At 37.3% G+C, this 21,211-nt stretch overlaps 1 protein-coding gene and 1 long non-coding RNA gene across 7 annotated transcripts in view; one reads left to right on the top strand and one right to left on the bottom strand.

The window, feature by feature from the left end:
- The window catches only part of AKT3 (AKT serine/threonine kinase 3), a 307,964-nt gene that overhangs the window by 87,592 nt on the left and 199,161 nt on the right, over positions 1 to 21,211 (bottom strand). For 5 of the 6 annotated variants that reach the window (XM_072732864.1, XM_072732866.1, XM_072732867.1 and 2 more), the window contains 2 exons: positions 7,252 to 7,317; positions 5,819 to 5,887 (listed from right to left, as the gene is read on the bottom strand). In XM_072732864.1, the coding sequence (XP_072588965.1) occupies positions 5,819 to 5,887; positions 7,252 to 7,317 (135 nt within the window). The remainder of the gene's footprint in view (positions 1 to 5,818; positions 5,888 to 7,251; positions 7,318 to 21,211) is intronic. The other variant, XM_072732865.1, reaches the window with a different exon arrangement.
- LOC140594983 (uncharacterized) overlaps positions 9,266 to 21,211 on the top strand; it is a 52,363-nt gene continuing 40,417 nt past the window's right edge. The window contains exon 1 of the long non-coding RNA XR_011996325.1: positions 9,266 to 9,550. This is a non-coding gene — a long non-coding RNA (uncharacterized lncRNA). The remainder of the gene's footprint in view (positions 9,551 to 21,211) is intronic.

Below are 21,211 nucleotides of genomic sequence, written 5' to 3'. Positions count from 1 at the left end.
TTCTTTGGTTTTAGCACTCCTGATTAAGCCTATTTGTATATCTGACCTAACTCTACCTCCCTGTTAGCCCCACTAGGTACCTCAAATATAAGATAATCACACTAGAATTCATTCTTAATCCTGTGTTTCCTGATTTTTTGAACAGTCCAGTATCCACACAATTACCCCCAAGCAGTAAACAGGAAACTGTGACATTTTTCTCTTTCCATTTAGTCATTAAATCCTGGAAATTCTAGGGGCACTTGGTGGCTCAGTCACTTGAGCATCTGACTTGGTTTTAGCTCACGTCATGATCTCATGGGTTGTGGAATCAAGCCCCATGTTGGGCTCCATGCTCAGCACAGCGTTTGCTTGGGATTCTCTCTCTTCTCCCTCTGCCCACCCCCCTACCACTCCTCAACATGCATACTATCTCTTCTCTCTAAAATAAATAAGTAAATCTTTAAAAATCAATCAATCCTGGAAATTCTAGTACCTAAACATGATTAGAATTTTATTCCTTCTAATATTGCTTCAATTAATGACCCTATAAGTTTATAAATGGATTACTAAAAACCTAAATACAGTATCCTCTCAAGTATTTTCCTGGTTTCCAATTCTGTTTTCTTCAATCCAAGTTTCATATTGCTACAAAATATTCTGAAAGATTTTCTTACAGAAATCCTTCCATGATGCTCCACTGTCTTCAGGATAAAATCTAAATTACTTGGGAGAGAAAATCTGTCCTAATACGAAGCTATTTGTTCAGAATCTTCTGGCTTTCTTCTGCAGGACTTTATGCATCACCAATACACTGTATTATATAGCTAGGCAGGTGGGGGAGGATTGGCATATTCCTGCACATTCCACATATTTTGTTTCCTCTGTACAGAAATGTGCTCCTTTTCATTCATAGTGATCGAACTTATAGTTAAGCTAAAGTCTTAGCTTAGCAATCACTTGAGGAAGGATTTCATTTCCTACCTGGCATCTTCCCCCTTTCTCTTCTCTCTTCCTTTTTGGATTGATTCCAGTGCCCATTCTCTGTATCCCACAACAAGCAGTGTTATCATAGCAATAATGACACTATAAAGTACATGCATATTCTCTTGTCTATAACCCCAATTAGATAGTTATCTTTTAAAAGAGAGTACTATGTTTTCCTTATTTCTGCATCTGCTGAGGTCCAGTCGATGGTACGTACTCGTTAAATATTTAATAGGCAAATGGACTATAATGGAATAGGTTCTAAAGTTCATACATAAATTATCAAGTATAATCAAAATCATTCTTGAAAATTCCTGAGGAAGGTATTACACTGCAGACCCAACATATTGTCTCAATATAGTTAAGCCCAGCAATTCTTCCTCCAGTGCTGAAATACCACAGTTTCTTTAGACGGATATCTGTAGTTACAATGTGCTTAATGACAATGATTTATGAAAACTATGTATTTTTAAACATCAGAGTTTATGTCCCATGAAACTCAGTGGGTGGCAAGTATAAACTGACATAGCGTAAAATAGCAAATTTATTTCTCATCTTAAGGTGACTCTGTGAACACAGTTATTGAGAAGAACGGCAGAATCACCATTTCCTTCTTTCCTTCCTCCATTCCTTTCTAACTGTATCTATCTATTTATCGATTTTTTACATCAATATCCTCTCTCAATCCACTTCCATCAAGATTATTTAGTGCTTTAAGCAACACTGGCAAACACAGGGACAATAAAAAGCATGGCCATGAGCATGCTACATTCCATGCAGTCTCGTACTCTGTTTTATGTATATTTCATGATAAACATTCCAGAACATAGGCTAAAAGGAGACTATTGCTAATTAAAAATCAAGACAAGCATGAATTAAGTAAAAATTGGGCTAGATATAATTACTTCAATAGGCCCACTGAATAAGCCCACCTCAGGGCAGTGGTTGGATATAAAGAGATTTGAGGATGCTGCCCTTTTGGTGAGCAACATTTTATCAGAGCTTCGTTTTCTTTCCTTCTTTCTTTCTTTCTTTTTTTAAGAAAACGTTTTATTTATTTATTTGAGAGACACAGAGAGAGAGAGGAGGAACACAGGGAGAAAGACAAGCAGACTCTCCGTTGAGCATAGAGCCCAACACACAGGGCTCGATCCCACACTGCAATATCATGACTTGAGCCGAAATCCAGAGTTGGAAATTTAAGTGACTGAGCCACCTAGGCACTCCCAGAGCTTCTTTTTCAACAGGCTGGGCATCTCCTACCCACAGTTCTTAGATGCCACCCAGAGTTTCCCCACAGGGTAACTTATGGAGTGTCTGTGTGAGCTTATGGCTTCCCTTACTTTACCTCTATTTCAACCTTATTTCCAAACATAAGTACCATTTTTAGTGGGTTTTTTCTATAGCAATGGAGTTTTCTAAATTTCTAGGAAGCATCCCTGGGCAGAATAAATGTCACAATGAACCTAAAGCAAAATCAAAATCAAGTAAGTCACAAGAAAGATATAGTGAACATAGGTTTCCTTTGCAGAAATGATACATTTAAGAACAGAAATAATCACATTAAGTTTCAAGAACTAAATAACTGTTAGTATTCATAAAGTACATTCAAAAGTACATCTAAACTGTATTTAAAAGTGTATCTGATAATTAAAAAGTGTATCTGATAATTTTTTAAAAGAAAGAAAAATTGGGAAATTATATATATAAAACTTTCATTTTTACTAATATACATATTTCTTATATACATATACATATATATATGGCAATGCTGTGATTATGATCCAAGCACTTGAAAATTACAGACCACATACAGAATCAGTTCACCTGCTGCAATCCATTAAATAATTTAGTCTTTATAACACATTCTCAAAACAGAAATTCTGAAAAAAGAGAGAAATAATGTAGGAGTTTCAGTGCTAAAGAAAACCATCTGGCTAGTCTGAAAATCTGCTTTTGTGTGTAAAATTTTTTCAACAATTATCATTTAATTAATCTCAGAAGTACTCTAGGTATAGAATGAGAGTATGGGTGCAGCGGGCCCCCCCAGGAGGCTTCCCACCACACAGACCCTCTTCCCTCCTGTGAAGTCCTGTGTTTCTTCATATGTAGTTCTGATAAAAGCAATAATTATCACTTTACACTTAGTGTGGGCTTTGTACCTTATCTCCCCCACCTGACTATAAACTCTTTGAGGGTAAGATCCAGGTTTAATTCAGATTTTATATCCCATATTACCTACTAGAGTGACTTGCACAAAGCCTCAAAAAAATGCCTATTTTATAAAGACACTCAAAGAAACTCCCTCCTGAAAAAAACATTTTCAAGTTTTTTCCCAAAATAAACTATGTAGTACATTACTTTCTATTTTTCTTCCTACTTGTCAGCAGTTTCTAGTTTAAACATCCCTGTTGATCCTTGCTCCAGAGAGAATTTATTCATCTATTCACTTAATTTATTCACTCAAACAACCCAATAAATTATTTGTCTAGTTCCTACTTTGCCAGGTAGTGTGTAAGGTGCTGGGGTTATACCAGCAAAAAAGCCCTTAAGGAGCACACAGAGTCCAGCAGGAAGGATACACAAGTAAATAGGTAATTTTAAAACAAAGTGATAATTGTTATTAACAGGTGTAAATTTATGACACTGTGTAAGACTATTTCTATAATTTAAGAGTATTTCTCCAGGTTTTTGTTTGTAATTTATCATTTTCCTGATATTATGGTCTTCCCTGGTCATGTATCTATCCATCCGTCCACATTGGTCCATCTAACTTCCTTCCTTCATTTTTTAAATATATAATATATATCTGTGGTACAAAATACACAAACTGCTCAAGAACACATAATTTAAAAAGTTGTCTTTCTCACACTGTACCCAGCCATTTGGCTTATCTTCCCAAAGGTACACACTAATGCTCAGTGCATACCTGCAGAGACAGTCAACGCATACACAGAAACATGTATCACACGCACATGGTCCTAGTTTCTTTTAACTATTACAATGGTGGCATGCTTTATCCTCTTCATCTTGTCTCTTTCACTTCAGAATGTATCTTAGAAGTCATTCCCTATTAGCCCACATTGGGCTACCTTCATTCTTTTTAATGGATATAAAGTATTCCACTGCGTGGATACAACATAATTAATTTAAGCAGTCTCCTTACGGAATGCTTATCTAGGGTTCTACAAATGCTGCAATGAATCTATTTATCCATATATCATTCTGTGGTGTATCTCTGAATACGTCTGTAGAATAAATTCCTGGAAGTGAAATTGCTGGCTCCAAAAATAATGAGCACTTTTTACGTCGATAGATACTAATGTAGAGGATTCAACCATTTAATTCCCCATAAAATGGGAAATATCCACCTTCATAACATAAATTATAATCCCTATTAAAAAAATGGCTCCCTAATCTGTACCCACAGTTCTGACTCCCCACTTACTCTCTCTGATATTCTCACGTTCTTTCCACATACACATTTCCTAGGAACCTTAGGGAAAACCACCACATTTATAATCTTACCCTCAACATATTCTTTGTTTAAGTACACTGTATTTGTTATCCCCAATTCCAACCCAAAGCCACTTTTAATCCTTCTCTCTTTCTACCCATACCCAATTCACTGGTCATGAATATGGACCAATCCTGTGCCATTCTATGATGTTCACCTTCTCTGTATTTTCTCAGACACCTCTGAGTCCAATGCCTGGATTATTCTCCTCCAACCACTCAAGTGCCTCCAGTCCTGTGCTCACCCTGGTGATTCTGTTCACGTGATCCTCTCTCTGCCTGAAGTATCTCAAATCAGTTCCCCTACTGAGATCTCAGTAAGAATCAAAGGTCTACCCTTAATGCCAAATCACCCACAAAGCATCTTCTTTTTTTTATTTTCATAAAGTACTTTCTAATATGAATTTATAAACACTTAGATCTTTCACTATATATGTTCTAATTTATAGTACACTTACAACATAAATTACAAACTCCTTCATAGAAAGGATCATGTCTTAGCACATTCTGATAAACCCACACTGCCTTGGCATTTAAAATGTGATTATCAAATGAATGAATGCATTTTTGCAATTAATTCCTACAAGTCATATAATTCTACAGGAGAAAATATTCCATAGGGGATATTTAATCCACTTATTTTTGAAAAATAAGACTATTTTAAAGTCTGTGACATACAATCAATCCCCTACTTAATAATTATATTTATTTCAGAAAACCCACAATGTGAAATATTTCCAGTTAAGTGTGCCAGTAAATTATAAATTTCCCTCACAATCCAAAATGGGGAGGAGAAAGGACAGGGAACAAAGAGGTGAGATGTACCACTACGCTGACTGCATTTCTCTTCAAAGCTACAAAAACCTTTCAAATCTCTTAAATATAGTCAAAGTTACTCTAACTACTATGTAAAAGAAGAGAGAACTAGCCATGACGTGCCTATGGACTATTGCTCAAGTGAGTTTAAAATGGGATAAATCTTTTACCAATTTCACAAACACTTGAAAAGAACTTTTCAAAGCATCATAAATCCTGTATTTCCAGGTTTCAAAGTTAAATAACACGATTTCCAAAAGCACATTTGTGATAAAATATTTTACATTTAAAAAACATAGGGAAAAAAAGAATATAATTATGCTTTCCAATATGTAAAAGCAGTCATAAAAAAAATTAGTGATCAGTATGTTTCATTATAAAGGATTCAGCTCCCATCTACCCACAAATCCTTGCCAGGAAGAAGAGAACTGTTACATTATAACTTATATCTTCAATAATTAAAGAAATGATGACAATACTACCATGCATATTCAAGTGGCGGATTTACTTCTTGACTCACCTCTCCCCCATTAACATATTCCATCACAAAACACAAACGGTCTTTTGTCTGGAAGGAATATTTCAAGGACTTGAAATGAAAAAGAAAAAATGTTACATTATAATCCAGAATTCTTATAACGATACCAAAATAGAATACTTAGAAACAGTAAGCTCCAGGGATGAAATGAATTGTTCTTGTCCTGACGAGTCTATTTAACTCCTTAAAAGTGTTGAAGACTTTGGAAGAACACAAAACAAATTTTGTTTAGATCAGCACTGGCTATTGTTAGGGAAAAAGTTAAAATTAAAATTTTAAGTAAAAATACACTTAGTAATTGTGATGAGCACCTGTCAATATATTGTGCTATTTGCAACTGTATTAGTTCCTGAGGTCCCCACCCTCAGGATCTTCAAAAGAGGAAGTCTAAGGAATACAGCTGGAGTAGCTATGCTCCTGCTCCTAATACAGTTTCAACACTGCTTTTTGCATACTGGGTGCAGAACTTGAGTGAATTCAACAAAGCTGTTTCATTTAACTGTATAAGTTATAAAGGTATCAGAACTTTAGAGCTATCTTAATACACTGGACAACAGACTGACAGCAATGTAACAAAGTAAGCCTAGGTATGTAACTATTTTTCTGAAAAAACTCCTACTACATAATCCTAAATCTCTAAAAGGCTCCTCCTTTGGAACATCTACCTGTTACTTCTTTTTCCTCTTTCTTTTCTACGAGTTATTTTTCATCTTAATATACTTCTTTAGAACCAGAACAAATTATGTCTCTATTATAAGCAATCTAAGTATAGGCCTAAAAAAATTAGTTTCTTTCAAAACAAGTAATATGCATGTAAGTCACTGTTTACACTTTGTCCAGTCAAGAAAACATATCATGACTTATCCTATCTTTAATTTTTGTATTCAGGAGTCCTGTGTTTCTTCAAGTATTCTCTACCTATAGGAGGTTTCAATTTCTATGAAAAATATTCAGTAAAGATTTTCTGCCTTTCACATCTGGAGACAATGCTGCTTGATCACTGAAATATGTATCAGAAGCCATTAAGCAGAGGAAACACAAAATCCTTACATTTGATACTAAGAATTTCTTGTAAGTCTACCATTTTCTCAGTGGTCTCTGTATATTTGCTCTATGGTTTTTTGTTTTTTAAGGCAGTGACATTCATGGGGGGAAAAACTTTCAGAAAAGTAATGGCCATGTAAGAGGAGGATCACAAACACACACATATTGTAAACTTCAGCCATACACTGCAATCATTCGAAAGAAATACGACCTAGAGTCTGTCTACGAAGAAAATGGCATACGTAGACAAATGAGATTTTTCATGGCTTAGTTTTGCAATAACACTCTTGTGAATGTAAGTATCAGATGAGTACACCTGCCCTCCCTTGAACGTAAAGGTCAGGTGAGCACACCTGGCCTCAGTCACTTACTGTTAAAAAGGGGTGTCGAGTATTCTTTAACACTCTGCTTTCCGTTAGAGTATGTGCCACTTCATCCTACAAAAGAAAAAGGTAAACCTTTAATATATGGACTAAGCACCAGCAATAGAAAATATTCACTATTTCTCTAAGACCAGAAGAGGTTAAACCCAGAGACAAAAATATCAGATGCCTGTGAGGTGTAATAAACACATATACACTCATAGTTAATCAAAGTATATTGATAATCATATAAAAGTCACCAAATAGTTATCAGGGACACCGGTGATTGAATAGTGAACCTTTCTCCTTTGAGGCAATGCCTTAACAGCTAACATTCAGGCATGGAGTAGTTAATATTCCCATGTTTGTAGTATATTTTATTCAGGAGGATATAAAGGATGTATTTCAGTAAAGAACATAGAATTTCTAAGTCTCCTACTTAAAAGAAAAAATCAGTTCCTGAAAATAGGAACACAGAATATACAGATAAGATTTAATTATCAACTATACATTTTACAAATAGCAACAGAATATAAAATTTGTATGTTTTTTGTTTGTGGCTTCTTAAAAAAAAAAGTCACAACCTACTTAGGTGACAATTTTAAAAATCTGGGTTTATTTCAAACCAAAAATAAGTGTATTTCCCCAATCTTGTAAATAAATCTCATCTTGACATCAAAAATGAACTAGGAGAGATTTTCTTCAACATATGGAAAACTGGAAGAATGTTTCATATTTCAAAAATAACAGCCTCTTAAAGAAGAAAGGAAAGGAAGACACTGCTGAAATTAATACAGCTGGTCTCTCTGGTCTCTGCCTCCAGCAAGAGCCTAAAGGCTCTTGCTGGATTAATGTCTCCACCCTGTCAGCAAATCACAATTAAATTATAAGTAAGATGTGGAGAGCAAAACATTGGGTCATTGCATTATATTTATCATCTGACCTTAATCAGACCTAGAAGATAAATGAGAAATAGATTGATCAAAAATGCTAAGCCCCGGAAGCCATTCCAAGAGGGCAGGACCAGCTTCATCTGAACAAGCCAAGTGTTATTTACAACACAGAGTTTAAAACTAATAGTGAAACAAAGCATGGGTATGAAACCACTCCTGAATTATCTGTTTAATAAAAATTAGGCTTACGTGCTCAAACAATTCAAAAGCCTCTGTCAGTCACATCATACTACAGTTTCTAAACTAATTAGAACAGCACACATCTTAATGCAAACTAAATCAGAAGCAGAAATGAGAGCATGACTTACTGATTTCTAACACCCACAGTGCCTAGCATCGTGGTTAGCACACAATAGACAATAAATGTTTGTTGAACTGAACTGTTTATCACAGGAATAAATTCCAGATGTCAGGAGTGTATGATTCCATTAAATCAATCACCCATTCCCTCCACAAATATGCAACCAAACCTACTGGGTGCAAATAGGTCCCTGAACAACAACAACTACAAAAAAAACAAGGATCTCTGCCCTCAGGGAACTTTCTGTCTCCCTACACAGATGGTGATCAATGATAAGGGTAAGGGGAGGAAAAATGGAGCCAGGGCTACTGCAGTTTAGGAGCATCTTGTAATGAACATGAAATACATACGGCATTACACAAGTGGCTACTTTGTGACAAATACAACCAAATTCATTAAAAGCCAAAACCCTTGATGGGCACTTAAATGCTAATGACAGTGCAGGTATAAAGTGGTAAAAAAAAAAAAAAAAAAAAAAGACATAATCTCTCTGCTCATGGAGTCACAGGCTAGTGGAGAAGACATAACAGATGGGTAAATATCCAACTTCAAATAAATTACTAATTCTGATGACTGATATTAAGAAAAATGGGGGAATCTATGATCATAAATGACATAATGAAAGAAAACTAACATTATTGAAAGACTATATAGGGTGGGTAATGTGATGATGTGGGAGGCAAGGGTGTGACATAATCTAATTTCTATTTTTAAAAGTTTACGCAGGCTCCTCTGAGTAGAAGGACAACAAAAATAGCAAGGATCAAGCAGAAACAACAAGGAGTCCAAGAGAGAAACCAGGATAGGTTAGACTACTGTGGTATCAGTAGGAGCAGGAAAAAAAGGGGGACCATTTTGAAATCTTTTTGAGATATAAAACTAACAGTCATAATTCAAAAGTTACCTGCCTCTACCACGAGCGAGCGTGACTCAAAAGAAACATCTCTTTGCAGGCAGTCAGAAGAAGATACACAGAAGAGATAACATTTCTGCAGGTTATGCTTGAGGATGCTAAGTGGCTGGAAGCAGCCAGCCAGGAAAAGACTACAGAAAGGTAAGTGTGAAACCCATCTGAAACCAGAAAAGATATTCTAATACTTCAGAAAATATTTCCAGAGGGTAGTTCATTCTGTTTTTTATTTTTAAGGATTTATTTACTTATTTGAGTCAGAGAGAGTGAGTGAGTGAGTGAGTGGGGCGGGGGAGAGAGGGAGAAGCAGACTCCGCTAAGTACAGTCTTACAGGACGGGTGTTCAATCCCATGTCCCTGAGATCTCGACCTGAGCCAAAATCAAGAGTTCAAAGCTTAACCACTTAACCGACTAAGTCACCAGGTGCCCCATTCTATTTTTTAAAATAAGCCTACCACATACAATAGTTATTTTTATAAATCACTTTGTAAGTTTCAGGATAGAAGATTAGTTTTTTCCTAAATTCTGCAATCTGCCTAACCACAGGGAAGAAGCCAAGGCAAGATATATGGCAACAAATGCTAAACCAATATTTATCATAAGAATGTGAACAGAATTAATACCATGTACATATCTTTCAAATGTTAAAATGTATTTTTTACCATATTTTACATATGATCAGATTAGAATTCTTCCCCCTTAATGCAGATTTAATAGTACTATACTTCACATACTAATTAGTTTCTGCTATGAAGATAAGGTATGCATCAGCTAAAAAGTAAACACAGATGCCAATAATTTTTAATTACAGTTAAAAGCAATATGTCAAAACAAAAAGTTAAAAATAACAGTGATAAAACTTAGTGGCTAAAACAATGTGATGCCTTTCAAAAAATCCACTCGTTGATCAGGACTATAAATGAAGGGGGCTAAAAATGCTTGAGTGTGCAATAGAAGTCTAATGTTTTAATGAAAAAGCTTCTGAAAATCAGTTTCATTTATATTCACCCACGGCAAAATAGTAACTAATGAATTTTAAATCTAATTTCTCTCATAGGAATAGGATTTTATTTCTTGAGGACATGAGGCAGAGAAAAGTTCTTCTCACATTTATTTTCCCAATCATCTCCAATTTACCACTCCCTTCTACTGCAGATGGTCTAAAATTCTGCCTTCATTTGCCTCCTCCTGCCCCATCCTGTCGAGCAGTTGTTGGGTATTTCATGAGGGGTCAGGAATAGGACATGGCAGAGAACTGAACGAAGAGATCTCTAACGCGCTGGTCAGGGACAAGGGATTCAGGTCCTTTCACCCCTATACCAATTCAGCAAGGTAGGCTTTCTTATTCCCATTCTGCAAAAAGAAACTGAGGTGCCGAGAAATTAACCTGTTCAGGCTGCAGTTAAAGAGTCAGTTCTGATTCCACATCTAAGGCTCATGTTAGGGTCACTTCTGCTCCACACCACTGCCTCCCATTCAAATGCTCAGTATCTCCTTAACTGGGCACAATCACTCTGTTCACAGTATTTTCTCCAACTTGAATGCAAGACTTTAATGACCTGCTCTATCAGAAGCCAGTTGAAATCAAGATATGGCAAGTTCAAAGCACTTCCTTCCTCCCTCCATCAGAGCAATAACAAAGACCCAGAAGGGGAGGAGGCAGGTGGGAAATAACCAGAATAGGGCAGAGAGGTCTGTGCTCCATTTCACTTACTCTCAACTAAACCATGGGCACTCCCACGTTATGTACTTCTTCTGTCTTGACACCATAGGTTAGCAATCTATACATTTTTTTCCCCATAGGAAAGATGTAACACATTTAAGCTCTAAATTTGGGGTCCTAACTTCCTCTTTTCAAAACTAGGGCACTGCCCAGATCAGCCCTGTCCTGCTCTCCCACTATCCAGGCACCACACTGTCTTCTCACTGTTCCTTAACTACTATTTCTCTTTTCTTTATGATTTTTTTCACTTTGATGCAGAGAATGAAAGCACAGTTGTCCTCGGTTGTCTATGAACACTACATTATCTTTCTCAAGGATAGTCATTTGATACTTTGTTCTTGATCCTCTTGTTCCAAATATTGCTTGGATGGAGGGCTACGTGGGCTCCTCTGACTTTGATAATGATATAATCACTTGGGAACCTAGTCTTTCTTAAATTGTACATTATGCTGCTTGTTTATCCTGCCCCCTATTTGCACTGCATTCTTTCCTTCTACCCCTTCAAATTCCCAATATTGGAATAAACCAGTCTCTACCTTCTCACCTTTCTATCCCACATCTAAAGGGGTAAGAAATCACATAAACATACTGACTAGAACCATTACAATTCCCTCTTCAATCTCAGCTGAATCTTCAGAGGATTCTTTTACTCGTCACTCTTCCAGTACTTATTATAGTGCTCTTAAAACGTTCCCAGGGCTACTACCATGCCTGGTACGTCTGCTACTTACACCTGTCAAGCTACTGAGCTGGGACAGAGGCCCAGGTCGTCACTTTCAAGTCTAGAAGTTTTTCTCTCTATCTCAATTTTGCTCCCACATACTTTCAAAATGTGATCTACTTTCTTTGCAGAGTATTAGTCATTAATAACATTTGATACGTTTGATGACGCATTCCTCCTGAAGACCTCTTCTCTTGGTTTCTTTCTTTCTTTCTTTCTTTCTTTTTTTTTTTTAAAGATTTTTATTTATTTATTCATGAGAAACACAGAGAGCGAGAGGCAGAGATAGAGGCAGAGGGAGAAGCAGGCTCCATGTAGGGAGCCCGATGTGGAACTCGATCCCGGGACTCCAGGATCACTCCCTGGGCCGAAGGCAGGCGCCAAACCACTGAGCCACCCAGGGATCCCTTCTCTTGGTTTCTAGAACATCACAATCTCTTACTTCCCTCATCAGTAGTTCCATTTTCTCAAACTTTTACTGTTTCCTTATCTCTGAATCCTTATTCTAGGAGTACCCTCCCAAGAACTCAGTCCTCAGATGTCTTGCCTTCACTATGATTCCAAACAGTCTCTATGGTGATGGACTTCCAAACAGATCCTTCCCTCCCCAAAACGCCTGTTTGCCATCGATGTCTAGTAGAGGACTTAAACTTGGATGTGTAACAGAAACATCATATTTGGCATCCAAAACCTAATTTCTAGGGGTGCCTGGGTTGCTCAGTCGTTAAGCATCTGCCTTTTGCTCAGGTCATGATCTTGAGGGCCTGGGATCCACCCTGCATCAGGCTCCCTGCTCAGCAGGGAGTCTGCTTCTCCCTCTGCCCCTCCCCTGCTCATGCTCTCTCTCCCTCAAAATAAATAAATGAAATATATTTAAAAACCCACAAAAAGACAAACCTAATTTCTAATCTGCCATCAAAAAGCTTTGTTTCTCTCACAGAACAAAACAAAGCAAATAAAAATCTCCATTGCTGAGAATGGCAATACCATCCTTGCAGTTGCTCAGGCCAAAACCAGGCACTGATCCTCAACCCCTTTCTCTCACACCCTACATTCAACCTGTCAGGAATCTGTTGGCTCGGCATCAAAATACAACCAGGATCTGAATGTGTCTTTCCACCTCTATTGATATTACCCTGATGCATGCCACGAGTATCATTTATCGAGATTATTGCAATTAACTCCTAGCAAACTCCGTGCTTCCTACCCACCATCTATTTTCAACTCTACAACAGAAGAAATGCTCTTAAAATGAAAACCAGATGATGTTACACTACTTAAAAATTTCCAGTGGCTTCCTACTTATCTAAAGTAAAACCTAATATTCTTATGACAGCTGCAAGTACCTACACAATCCTATCCTCTTCTTACCCATGCAAGCCACGGTAGACTCCTAGCTTAGTCTGAGAACATATTACTTAGGCTGCTTGTTTGGGGCCTTTTCAACTGTGAAGCCCTCCGTCTGCAGCAACTCTCTCCTCCAAAATACCTCAAGGGCTTGCTTTCTCAACCCCGTCAAATGCTCACTGAAATTTTACCGTAATGGTGAGGCCTTCTGTGATTACTCTATTTAAAACTGCAAAACCCACAAACATCACTCCTCATTTCCCTGCCTTATTTTATTGTTCTCCATTAGTATGTATTAGCTTCTTACATACAGTGTGACTTACTCATTTAATGTGTATTTATTGTCCATCTTCAGACTAGAGTGTAGTTTCCAATGGGGGAGGTGGAGTTTGGTCAGGTTTATTCATTCACAAAGTCCCAGTGTCTAGAGCATGCATGTTAAATAATTTGGGGCTCAATTTATATTTATTGAAAGAATGAGTGAATGAATCAATAAATAATGATTCTTTAGCATATGTTACTGAAGAAAGACAAGCTTCATAAATTCCAAGAAGCAAACCAGAACACAAATGAATGAACTAATTCCTCCAAGAGCACAATGAGCAGATAAAGATACAGCAGATCAAACCAAATCCATTCACTATCTGTCTCCCACAGTAAACCACAATCACTGGCACAATGTTTAATACAGAGGTTCAAGAGAATCTCAAAGAGTGGATCAGAGAAGCTGGCAGATGATGTTAAGAAGTTCTTTTTAAGGTCTACCAGCAATAACTGAAGATCCAAGGACACAGAGATATTAGTGGTCAAGCCAAACCACTGGGTTTATATTTTAGTGGGCAAGTGTGCAGGAAAAGGATTCATGGAGCAGGCTTGGGCTGCTAGACTCTGCATTCATAAGAATGGCCAATCTTCAGGACTGGCACTTGGCCAGCTCCTGGGAAATAAACTCTGACCCCTTTCAATATTCTGTATGATAGTTGTTTTTATCAGAGATCTTGGACCACACAGTACCAGTCTGACTGGATAGTTTATACAAACAACTCTAAGAATGGTGAGGGCTACACTCCTGATTTTGCTCGGAATGGCTAGAATCTGAGCAGCTAAGGGAAGTCAAGCAGTGCTGCTTGCCTATGTGACTGACCTCCACAAAAATCCTGGACGTCAAGGCTTTGGTGAGCTTCCTAGGTTAGACAACATTCTGTACATGCTATCACACACTGATGCTGGGAGGATGAAGCATGGCCATGTGAGACCATTGGGATAGAACACCTGGAAGCTTAGACTTGGTTTCTCCTGGACTCTGTCCCATGTGCCTTTCCCTTTGCTGATTTCAGTCTGTATCTCTTGGGTATAATGAACCATAACCGTAAGTACATCAGCTTTTCTGAATCCTGTGGTCCTAACAAAATAGTTAGCCTGAGGTGGGTCTTAAGGACAATGGACACAGCATCAGCTATGGGATTTATGAGGGGTGACATCAGCAAGACAGAGGGCTGGAGGCCCAGTGTTAGGCTCCTCCACAAAACCAAAACCAAAAAAAAAAAAAAAAAAAAAAAAGAACAATGAACAAATACAGATTGATGAATATAGCTTTGGAAAACTTCTGGACTACAGTGAAGTCAGCAGAAAACAATAAAGCAGCAGAAATCTTATAAAGCTGAACAAACAAACAAGGATGGCTAATAGGAAAGCATAGGAAACATTTTGCAGCACTCCATCCTCAAATCCAGAGCAGCCAGGCACCAAGAGGGATCTTCTCAGTAGGATTTTATGGGAAAATTAGAGCAAGAGAACCCAGCAAGCTTTATCACCACCACATATGTTTGCATCCTTGGCTACCAAGGCTGCCCACAGTCTTCACTAACATTGAACTCAGCTGACAGCGCTGCCCAAAGTCCCCACCACTGCATCTCCTCCCTGGGACTAGAATGTCATTGCAGTGAAACCCACTCCTGGGGACCCAAGTTGCTGCTGGGCCCACTCTCTAGGATCAGGATGCCACAAAACTTGGCCATCCACAGGGCCAAGCTGCAGTTGCTCTAGGCCTTACCACTGAGTTGTAAGTCAGGGATCTGACCTACCCTATAAAGGTCACACTACTGCTGCCACCGCTCTGCATCCTCCTATGTTCAAAACTAGGACTCTAATTTGCTATAACCAGGACTGTGCAGCTGCTGCCCACCCCAGCCTGCCTCCAGCACCCAGTTGCAGCTTTTATTTGCCATAAATGGGGCTGTGCCAATAATGTTCTGTACCCAACGTTGGGTCTCAAGTTGTAGGTCTGACCATTCATAACTGGGGCTGAGTTACCCAGAACCTAATTTGGGGCTCTGACCTACAATCACCAGGGCCACACTGCTGTGGCTCTGCACCCTGCCTTTGGTGTCCCAAGCAGGGGCTTTGACCGCACATAACTGGACTGGTGCTGTGAATGCTCTGTACACTGCCACTGGGTCCTAAGGCACCACTGCACTGTTATCCTGCCACTGGTGCATCTGTCTCCACCCCAAGTCCTGAACACTGTGGTGATCCCCAGAGACCCAGGCCCAGTTCCAGAGGAAACCTGCATATACCTGCCTCTCAGATACCAGCACCCCCCCAAATACACTTGTGCTCCAGGGCTCAGGTGCCATGGTAGCTCTGTGTGTACTAGATCCCATGACACCAGCTCTGCGGACACTGTCAGCACATCACATCTGGTACCAAAAGGGATTCCCCCAGCTAGAACTTCCTTTTACAGGCAAAAAAAGAACAGAGGAACCCCAGCAAACTTCATCTCTGAGGACCTGAGTAGCCCTAGACACCACTGCCATCCACAGAATCTCTACAGGCTTAGCCATAGAAGACCCTGACCACCCCCAGTCTTCATGATGTTGGTCTCAGCTGACAGAGCTGCATTCTGTACCCTCCCAGGAACCAGACACTGGGCCACAGCCAGCTGGTGTGCCTACAATCACCTTCAGGCAAAAGTCTCTCTCTAAAGAAGTCAGTTCAGAAAGGCAAGAAGAGATGACCACTCCTTCATATGCTCAGACATCAACACAAAGACATTAGAAACACAAAAAGGGAAGGAAACATGACATCTTCAAAGGTACACAGTAATTTTCTAGTAACTGACACCAAAGAAATGGACTTGAGAGTTACCTAAGAATTAAAAATAATTAAAGAAGTTCTCCAAGACTCAAGGAAACACACAGTAATAATTCAATAGAACTCAGAACAAGCAAAAATATAGAAATCATATAAAAGAACCAAACCCGAAATTCTAGAGCTGGAAAAAACAGGGAACAAAATGAAAAAATGCATCAGAGGGCTTCAAATCAAGCTCAGTCAAGTAAAAGAAAGAATGTACAAACTTGAAGATAGAGACCTCTTGATATTATCCAGTTAGAGGGAAAAAAAGATGTGAGAATGAAACAGAGTGAAGAAAGCCTATTGATTTATGGGATACCACCAAGTGAAACAATATTCACATGTGAAAGTCCCAGCAGGAGAAGACAAAGAGGGAGGAAGGAATAGGAAATTTATTTAAAGAAATAACAAAGAAATATTTCTTATTAAAGAAATAACAACTGAAAATGTCCCAAATTTGGGGAGAGATATGACCATTCAGGTACACAAAGCTCAAAGATACCAAAGGAGATTCTACGAAAAGATACCTCTATTGAGATCAAGCCCTCAAAAATCAAAGACACAGAGAATTTTGAAAGCAGCAAGAAAAAATATATTCATCAAATACAAGGAAAGCCCAACAAGGTGGTCAGTGAATTTTTCAGCAAAACCTTGCAAGCCAAGAGACAGTAAGATGATATATTCTATGATGAAAGAAAAAAGTGCACCCTAGGAATATTTTACCCAGCAATGTGGTCCCTCAAAAATGAAGGAGAAATAAAGACTTTCCCAGAAAAACAAAAGGTGAGAGAATTTATCACAACCAGACCTGCCTTACATGAAATGCTAAGTGAAGTTCTTCAAGCTGAGATAAAAGATGCTAAGCAGGAACATGAAAACATATAAAAGAATAGAATTTACTACAAAAGGTAAAAATATAGTCAAATTCCATATTGTTGAAATAATAGCATGTAAATCACTTTGACCTCAAGTATACAGGCTTAAGGACAAATGTGTTAAAAATAATAACAATAAAAAATAACAATAGCTACAGTATTTTGCTACAACATCACACACAAGTAAATGTGGACATCAATAACAGAAAATGTAAAAAAAATAATAATAACAGAAAATGCTGGGGGGAACAAGTAAATGTGTAGAATATTCTCAATCAACTGAAGCTGTTAGCAGCTTGAAATAAGACTTATTACAGTAAGATGTACTATGAACATCCTGGTAATCATAAAGCAAAAGCTTACAATAGATTCACAAATAAAAATAGAATCAGAGTATACCACTACAAAAAAATAATTCATAAAAGAGCAAGAGAAGCAGAAAGAACAAAGGAACTACAAAACAATTAGAAAGCAATAAACAAAATAATAATGGCAAGTCTTTATTACTATTTTAAATGCAAATGGTTTAAATTCTCCAATTAAAAGAGAATGGCTAAGTAAATTAAAAAACAAAACAAAACAAAACAAAAAAACAAGATCCAACTATATGCTGCCCAAAAGATACTTAAGCTTTAGGAACACTCATAGGCTGAAAGTGAAAAGATGAAAAAAGATGTTGCAGGTAAAACGAGCAGGGGTAAGTAACTATACTTATCTCAGACAAAAGAAACTAACTCAAAAGCTATAATAAGAGGCAAAGAAAGTCTTTATATGATGACATAAGGGTCTGCTCACCAAGAGACTATAACAATTGTAAATATATATAATAGTTAACAAATCTGCAGATTAAAACAGACAGCAATATCACAGTAGTAGGGAACTCAAATATGCCACTTTCATCATCACATCACCCCATCCATCAGTAAGGAACTAATGTACTTAAACTACACGTTAGCCAAATGGAGCTAACAGAAACAAAACATTCTATCCAATAATAATATACATTCTTCTCGAGTACACATGAAACATTCCCAGGATAAATCAAATATTAGGTCACAGGGCAGCCTGGGTGGCTCAGCGATTTAGCGCCTGCCTTTGGCTCAGGGCATGACCCTGGAAGACCTGGGATGGAGTTCCGTATCAGGCTACCTGCATGGGGCCTGCTTCTCCTTCTACCTGTATCTCTCTCTCTCTCTCTCTCTCTCTCTCTCTCTCTCTCTCTCTGTGTGTGTGTGTGTCTCATGAATAAATAAATAAAAAATCTTAAAAAAAAATTAGGTCACAACTTTTAATAAATTTAAGAAGTTTAATCCATATCAAGTATCTTTTCCAACCAATACAGTATGAAACTAAAAATGAATTACAGGAGGAAAGCTGGAAATTTCACATATATATGGAAATTAAAATACTGTGGAATAAGCAATGGTTCAAAGAAAAAATCAGGAGGGAAATTTTAAAAATCTTGAGACAAATAAAATAGAAATACAACATACCAAAACTTATGGAACAAGCAAAAGCAGTTCTAAGTGAGAAGTTTACAGTCATAAAAAGGAAGTTTCTTACATTAAGAATAAAGAAAGATCTCAAATAACCTGAATTTACACCTTAAGGAACTAAAAAAAGAACACTCTACACTAAGTTAGTAGAAGGAAAGAAATAATTAAGATTAGAAAAGAAATAAATGCAATAGAGACTAGAAATACAATGGAAAAACAACAAAACTAAGAATTGGTTCAATAAAATTGACAAATCTTTAGTGATACAAAGATTTAAAAAAAAGATTCAAATTAATAAAATTACCAGTGAAAGAGATGACATTACAACTGATACTACAAAAATACAAGAATCCTAAGAGACCACCGTAAACAATTATCACCAAAATTTTAGGTAACTCAGAAGAAATGGATAAATCCTAGAAACATACAATTTGAAGTTACAGAAAATCTGAACAGAATAAAGAGCAAGAGTTTAAATTAGTAATCAAAAAACTCCCTAGAAATAAAAGCTCAAAAGCAGATGGTTTCATGGGTGAATTCTAACATTTAAAGAATATCAATCTTCCTCAAACTCTTCAAAAATTGAAGAGAAAGGAACATGTTCAAATTTGTTTTACAAGGCTAATATTTCTCATACCCAAGCCAGACAAAAACACCTTACAAGGAAAGAAATTAATAGGCCAACATTTCTGATGAATTTAGAAGCAAAAACCCTCAACAAAGAATCAACAAACCTAATGCAAGAGCACATTAAAAGGATTATATACCATGATCACATGGGATTTATCCCTAAGATGCAAAGATGATTCAACACAATTCAGTAAGTGATATACCACATTAACAGATTAAAGGATAAAAAGCACATGATTATTTCCATAGATCCCTAAACATATTTGACAAAAATAAACACTCTTTCATGATAAAAACTCTCAATAAACTAGGTATAGAAGGAATTGTACCTCAACATAACAAAGGCCATGTATGACAAGCCCACAGTTAATATCATACGCAGTGGTGAGAAGTTAAAAGCCTTTCCTCTAACATCAGGAACAAGAGGGATGCCCACTATTAGCACTTTTACTCAGCACAATACTGGAGTTACTAGCCACAGCAATTAGGAAGAGAAAATGAGAGAGAGAGAGACAGAGAGAGAGAGAAAGACATACAAATGAAAAAAGAAAAAGTAAAATTATCTTTTGCAGATGATATGATCTTACATACATATAAAGAAAACCCTAAAGACTCCAGCAAAAAACTGTTAGAATTAATACATGAATTCAGTAAAGTTACAGGATACCAAACCAACACACAAAAATCCGTTGCACTTCTATATACTGACAATAAAATACCTGAACGAGAAATGAAGAAAGCAATCCTATTTCCAACTGCATCAAAAAGAATAAAATACTTTGGAATAGATTTAACCAAGGGGGTGAAAGACCTATGCACTAAAAACTACTGGAATTGCTGAAAGAAACTGAAGAACACAGACAAATGGAAATATGCCCCATGTTTTTGGGTTGGAAACATTAACATTGTGAAAATGTCAGTGATACATACAGATTCAATTCAATCCCTATCAAAATTCCAAAGGCCTTTTTCACTTCAGAAGAAAAAACTACACTAAAATTGGTGTGTAGCCAAAGAAAACCCCAAAAGTCAAAGCAATCTAAAAAAAGAACAAAGCTGGAGGCAAACACTTCTGTATTTCAAACTATATTCCAAAAGCTATATTCCAAAGCTATAATAAGAGAAACCATACAGTAAGCAAGACAATATGGTTTAAAACAGTGAAACTGGACCTCTATCTTACACTACTCACAAAAATTAACTCAATATGTTAAAAACTTAACTGTGAGACCTGAAAATGTAAAGTTCTTAGAAGAAAACATAAGGAAAAGTTCCTTGACGTTGGTCTTGCCAATGATTTTTGTGTAGACACAAAAACCAAAGGCAACAAAAGGTAAAATAAATAAGTGAGGCTACATCAGGCTAAAATGCTTCTGCACAAAACCATCAATAAATTGAAAAGGTACAGAACAAGAGAAAATATTTGCAAGCCATGTATTTGATAAGGGGCTCATTTCCAAAAATATAAAAAATTCATATAACTCAATAGCAAGAAAGCAAATAATCTGATTAAAAAGGGGGGCAGCCCGGGTGGCTCAGCGGTTTAGCGTTGCCTTCAGCCCACGGCCTGATCCTGCAGACCCGGGATCGAGTCAGGCTCCCATGTCAGGCTCCCTGCATGGAGCCTGCTTCTCTCTCTGCCTGTGTCTCTGCCTCTCTCTCTGTGTGTGTCTCTCATGAATAAATAAATAACATCTTAAAAAAAAAGGGAGGCGGCAGAAGACTTAAAGACTTAAAAGACGTCTTTTTCCAAAAAGACAAATTGCCAACAGGTATATGAAAAGGTACTCAGTATCACTAATCATCTGGGAAATGCACATCAAAACTACAATGAGATGTCCTTCATACCTGTTAGAATGGCTACTATCAAAAAAAGA

This window comes from Vulpes vulpes, chromosome 13, assembly GCF_048418805.1.
Source record: "Vulpes vulpes isolate BD-2025 chromosome 13, VulVul3, whole genome shotgun sequence".
NCBI lineage: Eukaryota > Metazoa > Chordata > Mammalia > Carnivora > Canidae > Vulpes > Vulpes vulpes.
The sequence above is the reverse complement of the archived record's forward strand: the minus strand, read 5'-3'. Positions and strand labels throughout refer to the sequence as shown.